The sequence below is a fragment of the Vulpes lagopus genome, chromosome X, assembly GCF_018345385.1.
Source record: "Vulpes lagopus strain Blue_001 chromosome X, ASM1834538v1, whole genome shotgun sequence".
Classification (NCBI taxonomy): Eukaryota; Metazoa; Chordata; class Mammalia; order Carnivora; family Canidae; genus Vulpes; species Vulpes lagopus.
This window is the reverse complement of record NC_054848.1, coordinates 80,142,493-80,161,573: the sequence shown is the minus strand read 5'-3', so window position 1 is coordinate 80,161,573 and position 19,081 is coordinate 80,142,493. Positions and strand designations below refer to the sequence as shown.

The following is a 19,081-nucleotide window of genomic DNA, read 5'->3' as shown; positions in this document are numbered from 1 at the left end:
GTGCCTCACAATAACAATAGAACACACAAAAAAGTAGATTAGAACTTTTTTTTAACAAGCTAGCAATAAACTGAATTGTCCTGTACACTTTATCCTTTGTCATCACTGAATTCTATCACCACACAGTTACGGAAACAAACAAACAAAAAAATCACCTAGGGCAAATAGACAATGATTCTCTATTGTATGTAGAATAACCCACAGGTTATTAAATATTCTTATGACTACTTTGTACTCCAGGAAATGTCTGAAGATTAGATTACAAGAAATACAAAGTGTACATTTGCATTATAGAACTCCTTGTGACATTTTCAGGAATGATGTGTATGGCACTGATAAGCCTACTGAGGATAAAGGTTTATGTCAATAGAAAGCTGAAACTCTCACAAGTCGTATTTTTAAAAAAAAGATTTCATTTATTTAGTTGAGAGAGAACAATCTGGGTGAGGGGCAAAGGGAGAGGCAGACTCCCTGCTGAGCAGGGGGCCTGACTCCAGGCTCGATCCCAGGACCCCGGTATCATGACCTGAGCTGAAGGCAAATGCCCAACCAAGTGAGCTACCCAGGTGCCCTTCCCACAAGTCATCTTAACATTTAGTTTTCTTCTACTTCTATGCCAGGATTAGGTTATTTCAAAATAAGGATTGAGAGAAGGGGATCCCTGGGTGGCGCAGCGGTTTGGCGCCTGCCTTTGGCCCAGGGTGCGATCCTGGAGACCCGGGATCGAATCCCACATCGGGCTCCCGGTGCATGGAGCCTGCTTCTCCCTCCGCCTGTGTCTCTGCCTCTCTCTCTCTCTCTGTGACTATCATAAAAAAAAAAAAATTAAAAAAAAAAAGGATTGAGAGAAAACCATCAAATCAACAAAAACCATGAAAAAGGTCAAAGTCAAAGAAAAGGAAACTAAGTTTTGTATGCAGGTTTTCTCTGGGGAAAAAAGGAACTGAACTCCCTGAAATTTTTCCACTGGTATGACTAAGTTACAATACTGACTCACATGAAGTTTGAAAATAATATATTCAATTTTGTTTCCATGGTTTGTTCATTTCATGGTATATAATCAACAGGTGGCAGCACATATTCTTACACAGTTTCCGATCTGTTCAAAAGATGGGTTCCTAAGAAGTTGTGTATAAAATCACTTCGGGACTCCGTTATCTTAGTTTTTGATTGCTCTACAATAAACAATGGCTTCTAAAGTTTCTCCTCAGCCTCTATAAGCTAATAACCAATACTTAAATGCATCACAGAGAAGCTATCCCATAAAAAACCTTTTTATTTTGTGAATAACCCCACTCCTGATGCATTTCATCTGTTTCAGATACACCTGAATATGTGCATATTAAGTTAAGGCAGGGATGTGTCCTGCACCGCATCTTTGTTACTATAAAAAATCTGGAATGTGTTTTGTGTGTGTGTGTGTGTGTGTGTGTGAATTCAGGTAACTTTATTATTTTTTTTTTACATATTTTTAATAGGAGTTCAATTTGCCAACATATACCATAACACCCAGTGCTCATCCCATCAAGTGCCCCCCTCAGTGCCCAACACCCAATCCATTTACAATTGCACCCAAAAGCATAAGATACCTAGGAATAAACCTAACCAAAGAGGTAAAGGATCTATACCCTAAAAACTACAGAACACTTCTGAAAGAAATTGAGGAAGATACAAAGAGATGGAAAAATAGTCCATGCTCATGGATTGGCAGAATTAATATTGTGAAAATGTCAATGCTACCCAGGGCAATTTACACGTTTAATGCAATCCCTATCAAAATACCATGGACTTTCTTCAGAGAGTTGGAACAAATTATCTTAAGATTTGTGTGGAATCAGAAAAGACCCTGAATAGCCAGGGGAATTTTAAAAAAGAAAACCATAGCTGGGGGCATCACAATGCCAGATTTCAGGTTGTACTACAAAGCTGTGGTCATCAAGACAGGGTGGTACTGGCACAAAAACAGACACATAGATCAATGGAACAGAACAGAGAATCCAGAAGTGGACCCTCAACTTCATGGTCAACTAATATTCAACAAAGGAGGAAAGACTATCCACTGGAAGAAAGACAGTCTCTTCAATAAACAGTGCTGGGAAAATTGGACAGCCACATGCAGAAGAATGAAACTGGATTATTCTCTTGCATCATACAGAAAGATAAACTCAAAATGGATGAAAGACCTAAATGTGAGACAAGGTTCCATCAAAATCCTAGAGGAGAACACAGGCAACACCCTTTTTGAACTTGGCCACAGAAACTTATTGCAAGATACATCCATGAAGGCAAGAGAAACAAAAGCAAAAATGAACTATTGGGACTTCATCAAGATAAGAAGCTTATGCACAGCAAAGGATACAGTCAACAAAACTAAAAGACAACCTACAGAATGGGAGAAGATATTTGCAAATGATGTATCAGATAAAGGACTAGTATCCCAGATCTATAAAGAACTTATTAAACTCAACAGCAAAGAAACACACAATCCAATCATGAAATGGGCAAAAGACATGAACAGAAATCTCACAGAGGAAGACATAGACATGGCCAACATGCACATGAGAAAATGCTCTGCATCACTTGCCATCAGGGAAATGCAAATCAAAACCACAGTGAGATACCACCTCACACCAGGGAGAATGGGGAAAATTCACAAGGCAGGAAACCACAATGTTGGAGAGGATGTGGATCTGGCACTGCTGGTGGGAATGGGAACTGGTGCAGCCACTCCGGAAAACTGTGTGGAGGTTCCTTAAAGAGTTAAAAATAGATCTGCTCTACTACCCAGCAATTGCATTGCTGGGGATTTACCCCAAAGATACAGATGCAGTGAAACGCCGGGACACCTGCACCCCAATGTTCATAGCAGCAATGTCCACAATAGCCAAACTGTGGAAGGAGCCTCGGTATCCATCGAAAGATGAATGGATAAAGAAGATGTCGTCTATGTATACAATGGAATATTATTCAGCCATTAGAAACGACAAATACCCACCATTTGCTTCAACGTAGATGGAACTGGAGGGTATTGTGCTGAGTGAAATAAGTCAATTGGAAAAGGACAAACATTATATGGTCTCATTCATTTGGGGAATATAAAATATAGTGAAAGGGAGTAAAGGGGAAAGGAGAAAAAAATGAGTGGGAAATATCAGAAAGGGAGACAGAATATGAGAGACTCCTAACTCTGGGAAACGAACAAGGGTGATGGAATGTGTTTAATGAATGAAAGGAACAAACAACAAAAAGCAGGAGTACTCTGCCGGGCATATGATCCACAGTGGATCATTTCTGGGGACTCACTGCCCCTCATTGTAATGCTTACTTGCTGACTGCACATGTTCTTCCAAAGGTGGTTCATCTGCTCCCTGAACGGAAGCATATCCAGATGATGCGGTCTCACTGCGATTATCCTCTTCATGAGAAGAGGCACTATTTGATGTCTCATTGGAAACAGGGACTTGTAAAGACACTGATCCATCTTCAACATCCACCTTGGGAAAGCATTTGAACAAATTAAAAGATTCTCAGAGTACATGTTTTTCCCTGACATATCATTACAAAGTATCTTCATAGGTAACTTATTAGAGCTATGCTTCTTAATCTTTTAAACCTATCATTTCTTTTGATGATCACAAAAATCTCTTGCTGGTCCCAGCCAGAGCAATTGGGAGTAACTAGTTCCAAGATGGGGTAAAGATGTTACAGGCAGATTGCCTTCACATCTGATGTTCATCTGGGTGATCCCAGCACTTCATAATACAATGCCTGCTACAGGGTAGGCACTCAAAACAAACAAACAAACAAAAAACCCCCAAAAACATTCACTCTGATTCAAGTTCACCTCCAGCAGTTTTCAAAAGGCAGTTGCTGGCAAAATTCAAATAAAGTCTGAAACTTATTTAATAGTAACAACCCAATGTCAGTTTCTTTCTTTTAACAAACATACCACAGCAATGCAAAATGTTAACAATAGTAAAAACTGGGTGAGGGGTATGTGGGAACTCTCTATATTGTGTTTGCCACTTTTCTGTAAGTCTAAAATTATTAAGAAACAAAACATTTATCAAGAACAACAACATCTCATGCGGTCTTCTAGGGGATTTGAGAATCAGTATCATTTATGTATCTCCTGAAATCAGGAAGATTTTGTTGAGCTTGACTTTCTGTTGTTGGTGTGATGTAAAATGGGTTAAGTTTTATATCATTTACCAAATATAATTTAATATTTATTATACTTATTCAAAATACAGATGCTCATCTAACTACAAGTTTGATTGCTGTGCAATACTAAGAGCAAAAATGCAAGGGGTATCAGAAATCAGTTGGCAATTTGTATGGTCGTTACTGACCAAATAATAAAAGGAAAGAAGGAGGAAAATGGAGGTGTGATCCAACATGGCACCTTACTGTCATTATGATATAAATAGGTCCAATTTTTGATATGTCACAAGTCTAGCATATTACATAGCTAAAAATTAAGGATGTTATTTTCCTGAAGGCACAAGTACATACATAACTTGTTCCTTCATATAAATGGTTTAGCAATGTTTACCTCAATTCCCAAAGCTTTGAGTATGTCACATTTGCACATGGGGCAAGTCCTGTGTTCTAACAGCCATGGGTCAACACATGTCTTATGGAAAATATGGCTAATGAAAAAAAAAAAGCACATAACTTGGTTATCAGTTGTGAAATAGCAACAACACTTGACCTAATATAGTAACAGGTTATTCTATATTTTTATTTAGTTTTTTAACAGATGTCTTTTTTCTTTTAAACACACTATTACAGCATAAACACTATGAAGGAGCCACAGAAACAAGATTTGGAAATTTCATAATATAGCATTTTTAAATATAAAAACCTCATTACCTTAGCTTCAAAAAAAAAACTATTTTCAACACTCATTACTTCAAAAATGGCTAAGATGTTACCTAAGACTTTGTTCGGTATTTCAGATCTTTATTATCTTGTCATTCCCTAACTATAAAAATAGCACAGTTAGTCATTCTCAATAATATAGTACACCAAAGTACAAAGTACAAGATAATACTGATAATTTAGGCCACGTGGTAAGTTCTAAGAACATCACTATTTAATAGTTAAAGAGCATTAAGAACTTCCAGGAGAGGGATAATATAAAACTAAAGAATGAAGACTTCCAAATAGGTGCCCATTGAGTTGATTTTTTTTTCACTCAATAGGACTGTTAAAATGATTTTAAATTAATTAATCCAGTAAAAAATATATATTTAAACTATGGTGCTGACTAGGTTCTCAATTTTATATGGAACTAGTTTCCAAATTGTACCAGATTCTAGAAACTTTATATAATTAGCCTTATGCCAAAGCATTCAACTGTATTTAAATGAAAATAAACCCTTTCTTTACATCAATTTGGAAACATTCAATATAGTTTCCCTCAACACAATCATTGCAATAAGCCAGATATTCTTATTAATGGTATAAAATAAAATCAAACTTACTTGCAGGTTAAGATGCGCACCAAATCATTTGGTTTATATAGTTCAATACACACAGCACAACTATCTCCATCAGGGCCAATCTCCTATGAACAAATAGTTATTATTACTCTGATGGATAAGAAAAGATACATTAAACCACAGAGCAAGATCAGAATATGTATGTACTTTTTTTTAAAGAATATGTATGTACTTAAATTGCATAGATTCTTTCAATAAGCGACATAAAATTATTTAGACTTAACAAGTCTTTAAAAAAAAAAAGGTCAAACTTATAGAAACAGAGAGCAGAAAAGTGGTTGCCAGAGGCTGGGGGATGGGAGAAATAGGGAGTAGGTGGTAGAAGTGTACAGACTTTCGGCTATAATATGAATAAGGTCTGAGGATCTAATGTAAAACATTGTGACTGTAGTTGATAATGCTCTTATACAGCTGAAATTCGAATATAATTTACACTTAAAAAAGGTAAAAGAATAAAGTCAACCAAAAGAGGAACAGTACAAAGAGGAGCAGATAGCGTTTCTTTAAAATGAGGTTTGTATAAGTTCTATAGCTATGTTTTCTCATTTAAGAAAAATTAGGGATCCCTGGGTGGCGCAGCGGTTTGGCGCCTGCCTTTGGCCCAGGGCGCGATCCTGGAGACCTGGGATCGAATCCCACGTCGGGCTCCCGGTGCATGGAGCCTGCTTCTCCCTCTGCCTGTGTCTCTGCCTCTCTCTCTCTCTCTGTGACTATCATAAATAAATAAAAATTAAAAAAAAAAAAAAAAGAAAAAATAAGGGTGATCCCTGGGTGGCGCAGCGGTTTGGCGCCTGCCTTTGGCCCAGGGCGTGATCCTGGAGACCCGGGATCGAATCCCACGTCGGGCTCCCGGTGCATGGAGCCTGCTTCTCCCTCTGCCTGTGTCTCTGCCTCTCTCTCCCTCTCTCTCTCTGTGTGACTATCATAAATAAATAAAAATTTAAAAAAAAATTTGAAAAAAAAAGAAAAATTAAGGTATAATTCACAAGCAGTGAAATTCACTGTTTTTAGTATACAGTTTCACAAGTGTGAACAAATATGCACTCAGTCCTGACCACAGTCAAGATATAGGATAGTTCTATTACCCCAACAAATTCCTCTATACCCCTTTGTAGTTAATCCCTACTCTCACCCCCACCCTCTGGCAACCACTGATCTGTTTTCAGTTCCTATACTTTTTGTTTCTTCCCAATGTCATATAAATGGAGTTATGTATTATATTGCCTTTGAATTTGGCTTCTTTCACTTAACATAATACATTTAACACTCATCTATGTTACGTGTATCAATAGGGCCCCTCTGCCCAAAACACATCCTTTTTTATTGCTAAATACTATTCCATAATGTGGATTTGCCATAGTTTGTGCATCCATCCACCATTTGAAGGACATTTGGGTTCTTTACAATTTTTGCTGATTATGAGTAAAGCTGCAATGAAAAATTATGTACAAGTTTTTCTGTGAACATAGTTTTTCCTGTAGGTTAACTATCTAGTTGAGATTGCTGGGTTCTTTGGAAAGTGTTATTTTTGACTTCATAAGAACTGCCAAATTGCTTTCAAAACTGGCTATCCATTACATTCTCACCAGCCAAATGCATAACAATTCCAGTTGTTCCACATGTGGCCAACTCTCGGGTACTGTCAGTTGTATTAGTTTTAGCAATTTTAGAATGTGCTGTGGTATCTCATTGTGGTTTTAATTTGCATTTCCCTAATGACTAATGACGTTGAGCATCTTTTTATCTGCTTTTTTTTTGCCATCCACATATTTTCTTTGGTAAATGCCTGTTTGGCCCCCTTTTCACTATGCTGTTTACTTACTACTGAGCTTTGAGAGTTCTTTTTATATTCTAGATATCATCCCTTATCAGATATGTGATTTGCAAATATTTTTTCCCAGTCTGTGGGTTGTCTTTTCATTCTCTTAACCATGTTAAAGAACAAAAATTCTTAATTTTGACAAAGTCAAATTTCTATTGTTTTCTTTAGTGGGCTTGTTTCTGTTGTCACATCTAAGTAATCTTTGCCTAACCCAAGTTGTGATGCTATTTTTTCTCCAAAGTTTTCTTCTACGGATTTCATAGCTCTAGGTTTTATATTTAGGTCTGTGATATATTTTAACTTAAATTTTACGGACAGTATGAAGTGCTGTTTGAGGTTCATGTTTTTTTGCATAAGGATACCCAAACATTGTATATGGAGAGTCAATAATTGGCTACCCCTTTTTCATTTAATTGCCTGTGTGCCTTTGTCAAAAATCAATTGATCATATATGTGTGGGTCTATTTCTGGACTCTTTTTGTCCCATTGATCTAAAGTTCTAGCCTTTCTCCAATACCACACTATACTGGCTACTATATTTTTTAAATAATTCTGCAAATTAGGCAAGTTGATTCATCCAAATTCGTTCTTCACTATAAAAATTGTTTCGGTAATTCTAGTTCTTTTGATTTTCCATATAAACTTAGCATCAACCTGTCAATAAATACAAAAGATCTCACTAGGATTTTGATTGGAACTGCACTGAATTTATGGATTAGTTGGGGGGGATTTGGCATCTTGATAACAGTGACTCTTCTGACCCATGAACATGGCATATCCCTCCACTTATCTAGGTTTTCGTTGATTTCTTTCATTAGTGTTTTGCAGTTTTCAGGAAACAGATCATGTACATATTTTACAAGATTTATACCTAAGTATTTCATGGTTCTAGTGCTATTATAAATGGGAGTTTTTATTTCAATATGTTCTGTAGCTCTTTTTTGATACATGCTTTACACACCAAAGGTAGTTTTTAACTGTCCTAAATCTACAAGCGGATGTTTAAGTAAAGTTACAATAAGGCATTATATTAGTTTCCTGTTTTTGCTGTAAAAAATGACCATAACTTAGTGGCTTAAAATAACACAAATTCATTATTTTGTTGTTCTAGAAATCAGAAGTCTAAAAGTCAATGTGTTGGCAGTTCCTTCTGTAAGCTTCAGGGAAGAATCCCTTGCCTTGCCTTTTCTAGCTTCTGGAGGCTGTCTGTATTCCTTGGCTCATGGCTCCTTTCTTGCATCACTATAATCTCTTACTTCCATTGCCACATATTCTACTGCACTGCAGTCAAATCTCCCTTTTTCTTCTTCTAACAACAATCACATGTGATCATATTTAGGACCCACCTGGATAATCCAGGATAATCTCCACACCTCAAAATCCTTAACTTAATTTCATCTGCAAGGTCCTTTCTGCCATATAAGGTAATATTTACAGGTTCCAGGGATTAAAACCTAGATATCTATGGGGGCCAATGGTCATTTTTCAGTCTACCTCCAGCATCAAATAGATAAAAAAAAGTCATAAGAATTATAAATTCTAATGAAAAGCATACTTTGGAAGAAAATTCAATTTCAATGATAATTTAGTAGCATTGCTTTAAAACAAACAACATTTAAAAGTCATAAATGCACCTTGTCTCCTTGTTTCAGTGTACGTAGTTGAAGCCTTCCAATAGCTTTTTTAGCATCTGCCTTTAATTGTCTCTGTAATATAAATAGCAGGTATTAGAAAAAAAACTATTTTTAAAAGGAATAGGATGAAAAAGTTAGAGAGGATTAATAAATATTTATTAGGTACAAGTCAATGTATATATGAATTTTTAAAGATCTAATTTAACCATAATAAATGTCCCATTTATCTGCTATAAGGCAGAATTTTTAAATTAACTAAAATTTTTCACTTATGTTTCCCTACAATCTTAAATATTAAATAGTTCCTTTGGGCTATAATAACAAAGCTACTATCCCAAATAGATTCAGATGCTATGAATTTTCCATGCAATTTTCCTATTTTGAACCTTTGAGAATCTTAAAATGCATCTTTCCTCATTTCTTTTTTGAATTGTATCTTGTTTGGTAGAAAATCCACAGGATTTGGATTAAAATGGACCTAGTTTTGAAATCTGTGTTTGCCACTTACTAAATAAATAATCCTGGACAGGTAATTAAATTGTTGAACTTATTTACTTACCTATAAATTGGGGATAACACCAATCCATACAGTGTTATTTTGCATTAGTGCAGAAAAACTGCTGTTTATAACTACTACTGCCTTTTAAGGAGGGTAGATTCTGAAAGTAGTAAGCCTTTCTTATTTCACTGAACATATATTTACATCAGTCTGGATATGAAAATGCAAGCCTAAGGCTCATTTTGTAAATAAGGACTAAAATATGCATAATTGGATCAGAAGTTTAGTTGGGGGATTCAGGATGGTGGCGTAGGAAGATTCTGAACTCACCTCCTACCACAGACACAACAAATTAGTTGTACAACATATGGAATAATTTCCGCTGAAAAAGAGCTGAAAACTGGATAAACAGAGCCTCCACAACAAAGGATAAAAAAACCCACCATCAAAATGGGTGACAGAGGCAGAGACATAGTCTTACCAAAAATAAATAAATAAATAAAACAAAACCCACCCCAGATACAGCAATCCACAATGGAGAAGGATCTCAAAAATATGGAACTTTTCCCTAAGAAACAACGGTTTTGTGTTTCACATCAGGCACCCCTTCCCCTATATCTTGCATAAGCAAGATAAGCCCCCAAAATGCTTGGCTTTGAAAACCAACTAGGATTAGTTCCAGAATTTTAAGAAGAGAATCTCCTCTCAAAAGGCTCATGTACTGATTCAATCACCACCAGGCCCGGTGTAAAAGATACCAGTTTGAAGTGTCTGCCAGAGGGCCAGAAACTTGTTGGGACTCTATCAGGGGACAGAAACATAGACAAGTGCCATTTTTGATAATTCATTATAAGTTGTTGATGCTGGTACTGGCAGTGACAATTTCGAACTCTTTCTCTAGCCTGTTGGTGCCAGAAGGTACACCCCCCTGGGGGCTCACCCACCCCCAGAGCTATTGCCCCACCAAAGCAGGCAGTAATGCACAGTTCACAGAGGGGTCATCCTTTGAGGGGCTGGTGCAGGTGTGGCCTAAGGTCATAGCACTTCTGAGCTCTATGGGAGCTCTCAGCTCTTACACAAAGCTGTTAAGCTGTTCCTTCGAGGTTTGCAGAGGGAGCTGATTTACCTAATACATAGAAATAAATGCAGAGCTTCAGGCAAAATGAGAGGACTGAACAAGGTCCAGAAACCCCAAGGAATTGCAAATAAGAGGAACCCAAAGAGATCCACGCCAAGAAACACTATAATTCAAATGGTAAAAGTTAAGCAGACAATCTTAAGAGCACCAAGATAAAAACAGTTTGCTACCTACAGGGGAAATCCTATAAGTCTACCAGGAAATTTTTTACCAGAAACTTTCAAGCCAGACAGGAGTGGTATGACATATTTAAGTGCTGGAAGTAAAAAAAAATTCCAAACAAGAATTCTCTATCCAGCAATGTCATCATTCAGAATTGAAGGGGAGATTAAAGAGTTTTCCAGATAAGTAAAAAACTGAACACATTCATGACCATTAATTCAGCCTTCTAAGAAATGGAAAATTTGCAAAAATAAAAACTGCACTAGAAAAGGTAAATATATAGTAAAGATAGTGGATTAATCACTTATAAAGAAAGTGCAAGATTAATTAATAACCATTAGTAGTAAATTTAACTAAAACTATATAGTACTATAATAATTACTACAATTATTAATAAGTAGTAAGTAAATAATTATTATAGTCAATTATTTAAGGGCTGCATGAAACAGAACGATATAAAATGTGATATTAAAGATAAAATGTGGGTGGGACAAAAATGTTTTGGAATGTGTTCAAATTTAAGTTCTTATCAATTTGAAATCAATCATTACATACATATTATATGTAAGCATCATGGTAGCCACAAGGCAAAAACTTTAGTAAAAACACAAAATAAAAAAGAAATCTAAACATAACACTAAAGAAATCCATTGAACCACAAAGGAAGGGATGTCTGGGTGGTTCAGGCAGTTGAGCATCTGCCTTTCAGCTCACGATGTGATCCCTGGTCCAGAGACTGAGTCCTGCATTGGGCTCCCTAGAGGGAGCCTGCTTCTCCCTCTGCCTATGTCTTTTCCTCTGTGTGTCTCTCATGAATGAATAAATAAAATCTTAAAAAAAAACACAAAGGAAGAGAAAGAGAAGAAAGGAAGAGAAGAAACTACCAAAAACTCCAGAAAACAAGTAACAAAATGGCAGTAAGTACACACCTATCAATAATTACTTTAAATGAGAAGATGTGGTATATATATATATATATATATATATATATATATATATATATATATACAATGGAATATTATTCAGCCATTAGGAACGACAAATACCCACCATTTGCTTCAACGTAGATGGAACTGGAGGGTATTATGCTGAGTGAAGTAAGTCAATCAGAGAAGGACAAACATTATATGGTTTCATTCATTCGGGGAATATAAAAAATAGTGAAAGGGATTAAAGGGGAAAGGAGAGAAAATGAGTGGGAAATATCAGAGAGGGTGACAGAAAATGAGAGACACCTAACTCTGGGAAACGAACAAGGGTTAGTGGAAGGGAATGTGGGTGGGGAGATGGGGTGACTGGGTGATGGGCACTGAGGGGGGCACTTGATGGGATGAGCACTGGGTGTTATACTATATGTTTGTAAATCAAACTCCTATAAAAAATACAAAGAAACAAACACATAAATAAATAAATAAATAAAATAAAAATTACTTTATATGTAAATGGACTAGATTCTCCAAATCAAAAGGCACAGAGTGAGTGAATGGATCAAAAAAGACCCAACGTTATGCTGCCTACAAGAGACTTTGAAAGTAAAGACACAGAGGCTGAAAGTGAAGGGATAAACATATTCTATGTAAATGGAAACAAAAATAAAGATGGTATAGCTATACTCATATCAGATGAAAACAAAGATTGTAATAAAGGACAAAGAAAGGCATTACATAATGATAAAGGAGTCAATCCAGCTAGAAGATAAAACATTTACAAATATATATGTACCCATATACATATATGGGTGAGGAGCACCAGCATATATAAAGCAAATATTAACAGACCTGAAGGGAGAAATTGACAGCAATAAAATAATAGTAGAGGACTTTAACATTCCATTTACATCAAGATAAATCATCCAGACAGAAAATCAGTAAGGAAACATCAGCCTTAAACAACACATTAGATCATATGGGGTTGATAGATATATATAGAACATCCCATCAAAATGCAGAATACACATTCTTCTCAAGTGCATATAAAATAGTCTCCAGGATAGATTACATGTTATAGCACAAAACAAGTCTTAAATTCAAGAAGACTGAAATCACATCAAGCATCTTTTCCAACCATGAGGGTATAAAAACTAGAAATCAAAGAAAAGTGTAAAAAGACACAAAAAATGTAGAAATGTAGCATGCTACTGAACAACCAATGAGTCACTGACAAAAAAAAAAAAGAAATTAAAAAAATACCTAGAGACAAATGAAAATAGAAATACAACATACAAAAACCTGTGTGATGCAACAAAAGCTGTTCTAAGGAAATTCATAGTAATATAGGCCTGCCTCAAAAAAAACAAGAAAAACCTCAAATAAACAATATGACTTTACATCTTAAAGAAATAATAAAGATACAGTGGAAATAAATGAAACAGAGACTAAAAAGATAGTAGAAAAGATCAATAAAACGGAGAGCTAGTTCTCTGAAAAGATACACAAATTTGATAAACCTTTAGCTACACTAACCAAGAAAAAAGAGGCCTCAAGTAAACAAAATCAGAAATGAAAGAGAATTTACAACTGATACCACACAAGTACAAATATCATAAGAAACTACTACAATTATATGCTAACAAGTTGGACAACCTAGAAGAAATGAATAAATTCCAAGTAACACACCACCTTCCAAGTATGATTATTAAGAAATAGAATATCTGAATAGACCAATTTCTACTAAGGAGATTAAATCAGTAATGAAAAACCTCCCAACAAACCAAAGCCCAGGACCAGATGGTTTCACTGGTGAATTCAATCAAACATCCAAAGGATATTTAACACCTGTGCTTCTCAAACTCTTCCAATAATTGAAGAGGAAGGAACATTTCCAAACTCATTTGATAAGGCCAGCATTACCCTGATACCAAAGCCAGGCAAGGACACCACATAGAAAATTATAGGCCAATATCTCTGATAAACACAGATGCAAAACTCCTCAACAAAATATTAGCAAACTGAATTCAATAATACATTAAAAGGATCATGAAACACAATCAAGTAGGACTTATTTCAGGGATACAAGGATGGCTCAATATCTGCAAATCAATCAACCCAATATACCACACTAATAAAATGAAGGATAGGGGCACCTGGGTGGCTCAGTCAGTTAAGCTCTGCCTTTGGCTCAGGTCATGATTTTGGGGTACTAGGATCAAGCTCCGTATTGGGCTCCCTGCTCAGTGGGGAGTCTGTTTCTCCCTCTCCCTCTGTCTGCCCCTCCCCTCCACCTGTGCTCTCTTAACTAAATAAATAAAATCTTTAAAAAATAAAATAAAGGATAAAAATCCTATTATTATCTCAGTGGATGCAGAAAAAGTACTGACAGAATTCAACTTCTATTTATGATAAAAACTCTCCACAAAGTGGGTATAGAAGGAATGTACCTCAATATAATAAAGGTCATTTATGACAAACACAGAGCTAACATCATATTTAATGGTGAAAAAAACAAAAACTTTTCTTCTAAAGTCAGGAACAAGGCAAGGATGCCCACTCCTGTCACTTTTATTCAACATAGTATTGGATGTCCTAGCCACAGCAATAAGGTAAGAAAATGGAATAAGATGCATCCAAATAGGAATGGAAGAAGTAAAACCATAGATGACATGATTCTGTCTATATAAAACTCTGAAGTTTCCATCAAAAACTGTTATAATAAATGAATTCAATAAAGTTGTAAAATGCAAAATCAATATACAGAGATCTGTTATATTAATAATGAACTATCATAAAGAGAAATTAAGAAAGCAATCCCATTTACAATTATATCAATAATAATAAAATAGCTATGAATAAACTTAACCAAGCAGGTGAAAAACTTGTACACTGAAAACTGTAAGATGAAAGAAGTTGAATAAGACACAAATAAAAGGAAAGATTATCTCATGCTCATGGATTGGAAGAATATTGCTAAAATGATCATACTATCCAAAGCAATCTACAGATTCCATGCAATCCCTACCAAAATTCCAATGGCATTTTTCACAGAACTAGAATAATTCTAAAGTTTGTATGGAACCACAAAAGGTCCCAAACAGCCAGGGCAATCCCGAGACAGAACAACAAACCTGGAGGTATCATGCTCCAAGATTTAAAACTATATTACAAAGCTGTATAGTAATCAAAACAGTATGGTATTGGCATAATGACAGACACAGATCAATAGAACAGAATTTATAGCTTAGAAACAAATCCATACATATACAGACAAATTATGACAAAGGCGCCAAGAATATACAATGGAGAAAGGATGGTCTCTTCAATAAATGGTGCTAGGAAAATTCGACAACCATATGCAAAAGGATAAAAACTAGACCATTATCTTACACCATACACAGAAATTAAAATAGATTAAACATTTGAATGTAAGACCTGAAACTGTAAAATTCCTAGAAGAAAACATAGGCAGTAAACTCCTTGACATGGGTCTTAGTGACATTTTTGTGGATCTGATTCCAAGGGCAAGGAAAACAAAAGCAAAAATAAACCAATGGGACTACATCAAACTACAAAGCTTCTGCACAGCAAAGGAAACTACCATGAAAATGAAAAGGCAACCTACTCAATGGGAGAAGATATTTGCAAATAACATATCCAATATAATAGCCAAAATAAAGTTAATAGCCAAAATAAAGAAAAAAAAACTCTTACAATTCAACAATAAAAAACCCAAACAATCCAATTTAATAAGGGGCCAGAGGGTCTAAATAGACATTTTTCCAAAGAAGACATAAAGATGGCCAATAGGCACATGAAAAGACATTCAACATCACTAATTATTAGGAAAATGCAAATCAAAGCCACAATGAAATACCACCTCACACCTCTTAGAATAGCTATTACCAAAAAGATAAGAAATAACAAATGTTGGATAGGATGCGGGAATGTAAGTTGGTACAGCCACTAGAAAAACAGTATGGAGGTTCCTCAAAAAATTAAGAATAGGGGCACGTGGATGGCTCAGTCAGTTGAGCACCTAACTCTTGGTTTTGGCTCAGGTCAGGATCTCAAGACTGTGAGATTGAGCCCTGTGTCAGACTCCACTTAGCTCATGGTCTGCTTGAGATTTTCTCTTTACCTCTCATTCTGCCCTCCCCTCTCTAAAATAAAATAAATAAAATCTTTAAAAAAAATAAGAATAAAAAAATTAAGAATAGATCTATCATATGATCTAGCTGTTCCATTTCTGGGTCTTTCTGAAAAGAATACAAAATCATTAATTCAAAAAGATACATGCATCCCTATCTTCATTGCCACCTTATTTACAATAGCCATGATATGGAAACAATCTAAATGTCTATCAGTAGATGAATGGATGAAGAGTAAGTGCTACGCACAGACACATACAGACATAGAGGAATACTATTCATCCATAAAGAATGAAATCTTGCCACTTGTGATAACATGGATGGACCTTGAGAACATTATGCTAAGTGAAATAAGTTAGGCAGAGAAAGACAAATACCCTAAGAGCTCACTCAGATATGGAATCTAAAAAAAAGCAAACAAAATAATATAAAAACAAACTAATCGATACAAAGAACACACTTATGGTCATCAGAGTGGAAGGGGTTAGGCAAGATGGGTAAAGGCGGTCAAGTGAATGGTGATGGATGGTAACTAGACTTTCATTAGTGATCATTTTGCAGTGCATACAGATGTCAAATTGTGTTATGCACCTAAAAGTCAATGTTATATACCAATTTTGCCTCAATAATAATAATACAAGAAGTGACTTTGGGGTTTAGGAGGACATCTAAGAGGTTAGGGAAAGGTGAGAAAGAATCAATAAAGGATGGTCTCTCTGTGGGGGAACTGGCCAAATGGAAAAAAATCCCAGGTAGTATGAGATATTGTTAATTTAAAATTATCTGTAATGCTGCAAATAAATCCTTCCTTCCCTTTCAGTAAAATCTATCACACACACACACACAAATGCCACAAGTGAATATAATATACGTGTAAGTTGAAGAAAAGGCTAGCTTTCACACTTGGACATGGATGCTGTTCGGCATAGAGACACAGGATGTGCAGCATGGCAAAATGATAAGCCATCCTCCTATTTGGTACTGTAATATGAACTTAGAGAAAATTCAGCAAACTCTAGGCACTCAGAACCAGAGGTTATTGTGAATATGTACCTCCATCCCCAGCAGGAAAACCTCCAGCTGATATGAAGAACATGTGAAAATTAGAGATAATGTAAGTAAAGTATCCAGCATAATATCTGTCATATAGCAGATATTCAATAAAATGTTTATTAAATCAAAATATAAACTACTATTCATCAATAAGCATAACAAGTCCTTGTAACATGTTTATACACATCTGTAACAAATATATTTTGGAAGGGAATAATCAATGAGTATAGGTATATGAGAAAATTCTTTAATGTCCAAACCTGCCTCCTACCTAAGATACCATTTTGTGAAAAGTACTTGGCTTAATGCCAGGGAGATTACTAATCAAACCATTTCTTTGCTGTCCCAGGAGCAGCAGAAACTTTTTAGATTGTTACCTGACTAGAGACATAGATTAATAGAAACAGTTTTAATAGGAAGGCCTAGCTAGTCCTTTGAAGAAGAGATGCTAATTGAGACCCTTCCACTCCCACTTTGGGACTTAATTGTGAGTTAACTCAAAAGGGCAATTCGATGGTACTTTATTTTATGCACACATATTTTCTGTTACTTACATCATACGTAAATAACAGAGGAACAGTGAAAGGAAGTACATTTAGGACTTAAGAGTTGGAAGAACTCTTAGAAATCACCTAGCCTAAAAAAAAAAAAAAAAAAAAAAAAAAGAGGGGTAGCACCGGCGGCGCAGCGGTTTAGCGCCGCCTGCAGCCCAGGGCGTGATCCTGGAGACCCTGGATAAAGTCCCACGTCGGGCTCTCTGCGTGGAGCCTGCTTCTCCCTCTGCCTGTATCTCTGCCTCTCTCTCTGTGTGTGTCTCTATGAATAAATAAATAAAGTTAAAAAAAAAGAAAGAAAGAAAGAAAGAAAAAGAAACCACCTAGCCAGATATCTAAACTGACGATAAGAAAACTGATGCCTACAGTAGAAGAGGGCCTTGCTCAAAATCTCGGAGTTGGCTAGCTCTAAATGTAATTTCCAAGTCTATGCTTATGAGAATAGTACTCACATTAAGATCAATGCAAAAAAAAAAAAAAAGCCGGAAGGATATAAAACTACAGGGCAAAATCCAAGATGCCAGAAGATTTGAAGGATCTCTAAAAGACTTGCATCATAGTATAAAGCAATGTTTAACGAAGCAGCTTTGGAATTAAAAAAAAAAAGTCCTTTAATAGGAAATTCAGGTATTTCCAATAACTCCTACTGAGCTTTTATAAAGGAAAGCATATTCTTTTTTAAAAAATATTTTAGTTATTTATTCATGAGAGACACAGAGAGACAGAAAGGCAGAGACATAGGCAGAGGGAGAAGCAGGCTCCATGCAGGAAGCCCCATGTGGGAGTCGATCCTGGAACTCTGGGATCATACCCTGAGCCAAAGGCAGGCACTCAACCTCTGAGCCACCTAGGTGTCCCAAAGCCATATTCTTTAAACATGGATGAAAGACCCATGATTTTGGTAAGAAGTACAAACTGTGTTGTTAGAGCTTGAATGAAGGTCTCTCACAATACTGCCATTAGTACTCAAAATCACATTGACAGCAAGAGTTTCCAAGGTGCATTCATTCCTCTAAAAACTGAAATATGAGAACAACATGAAGATTAAGCAGTTTATATTAAATACATATGTTTGGATATGTTACTTAAATCAAATTTATGGATGCCCAAATATGCCTCCACATTTAAAGATAATGTGTCCCAAAGCAAAGTGTAATTGGTGTTTAACTCCTTAAAAACAACTTGAAGCATTTATCTAGTTTGTTACACAAATTATACTGGACACTTCTTCGATGCCTTTCCACCATTTCAGAATTCCCTCCTACCTTATAAATTCCAATAGCACATTGTTTCTACCTCTTTTATAAAGATTTTACTTGAGAAGGAGAGAGACCACAAGTGGGGGGAGGGGCAGAGGGAGAGGAATAAGCAGATGACCCACTGAGCAGGGAGCCTGATGCAGAGTCCTGGGATCATGACCTGAGCTGAAGGCAGACACTTAACCCACTGAGCCACCCAGGTGTCACTATACTTCTTATCATATTCTGTTACTGTACTATTCATGTGTCTTTCTCTCCTACTGCAAGTAACTGGAGGACTGGGCCTTAACCATTTTTAAAAATTTTCCATAGAGCCTAGTAGTTCCTCAAAAAATAGCTTCTGAATTTAGAAATTAAAACAATTTCATGATTT

The 19,081-nt window shown here is 36.0% G+C and overlaps 1 protein-coding gene across 2 annotated transcripts in view; it reads right to left on the bottom strand.

Annotated features, from left to right (window-relative positions):
- Positions 1–19,081, bottom strand: part of RNF128 (ring finger protein 128) — a 111,065-nt gene that overhangs the window by 8,154 nt on the left and 83,830 nt on the right. For both annotated transcript variants that reach the window (XM_041741659.1, XM_041741658.1), the window contains exons 3-6: positions 8,964–9,035; positions 5,490–5,572; positions 4,556–4,652; positions 3,326–3,494 (exon numbers count right to left, since the gene is read on the bottom strand). In XM_041741659.1, coding sequence (XP_041597593.1) covers positions 3,326–3,494; positions 4,556–4,652; positions 5,490–5,572; positions 8,964–9,035 — 421 coding nt within the window. The remainder of the gene's footprint in view (positions 1–3,325; positions 3,495–4,555; positions 4,653–5,489; positions 5,573–8,963; positions 9,036–19,081) is intronic.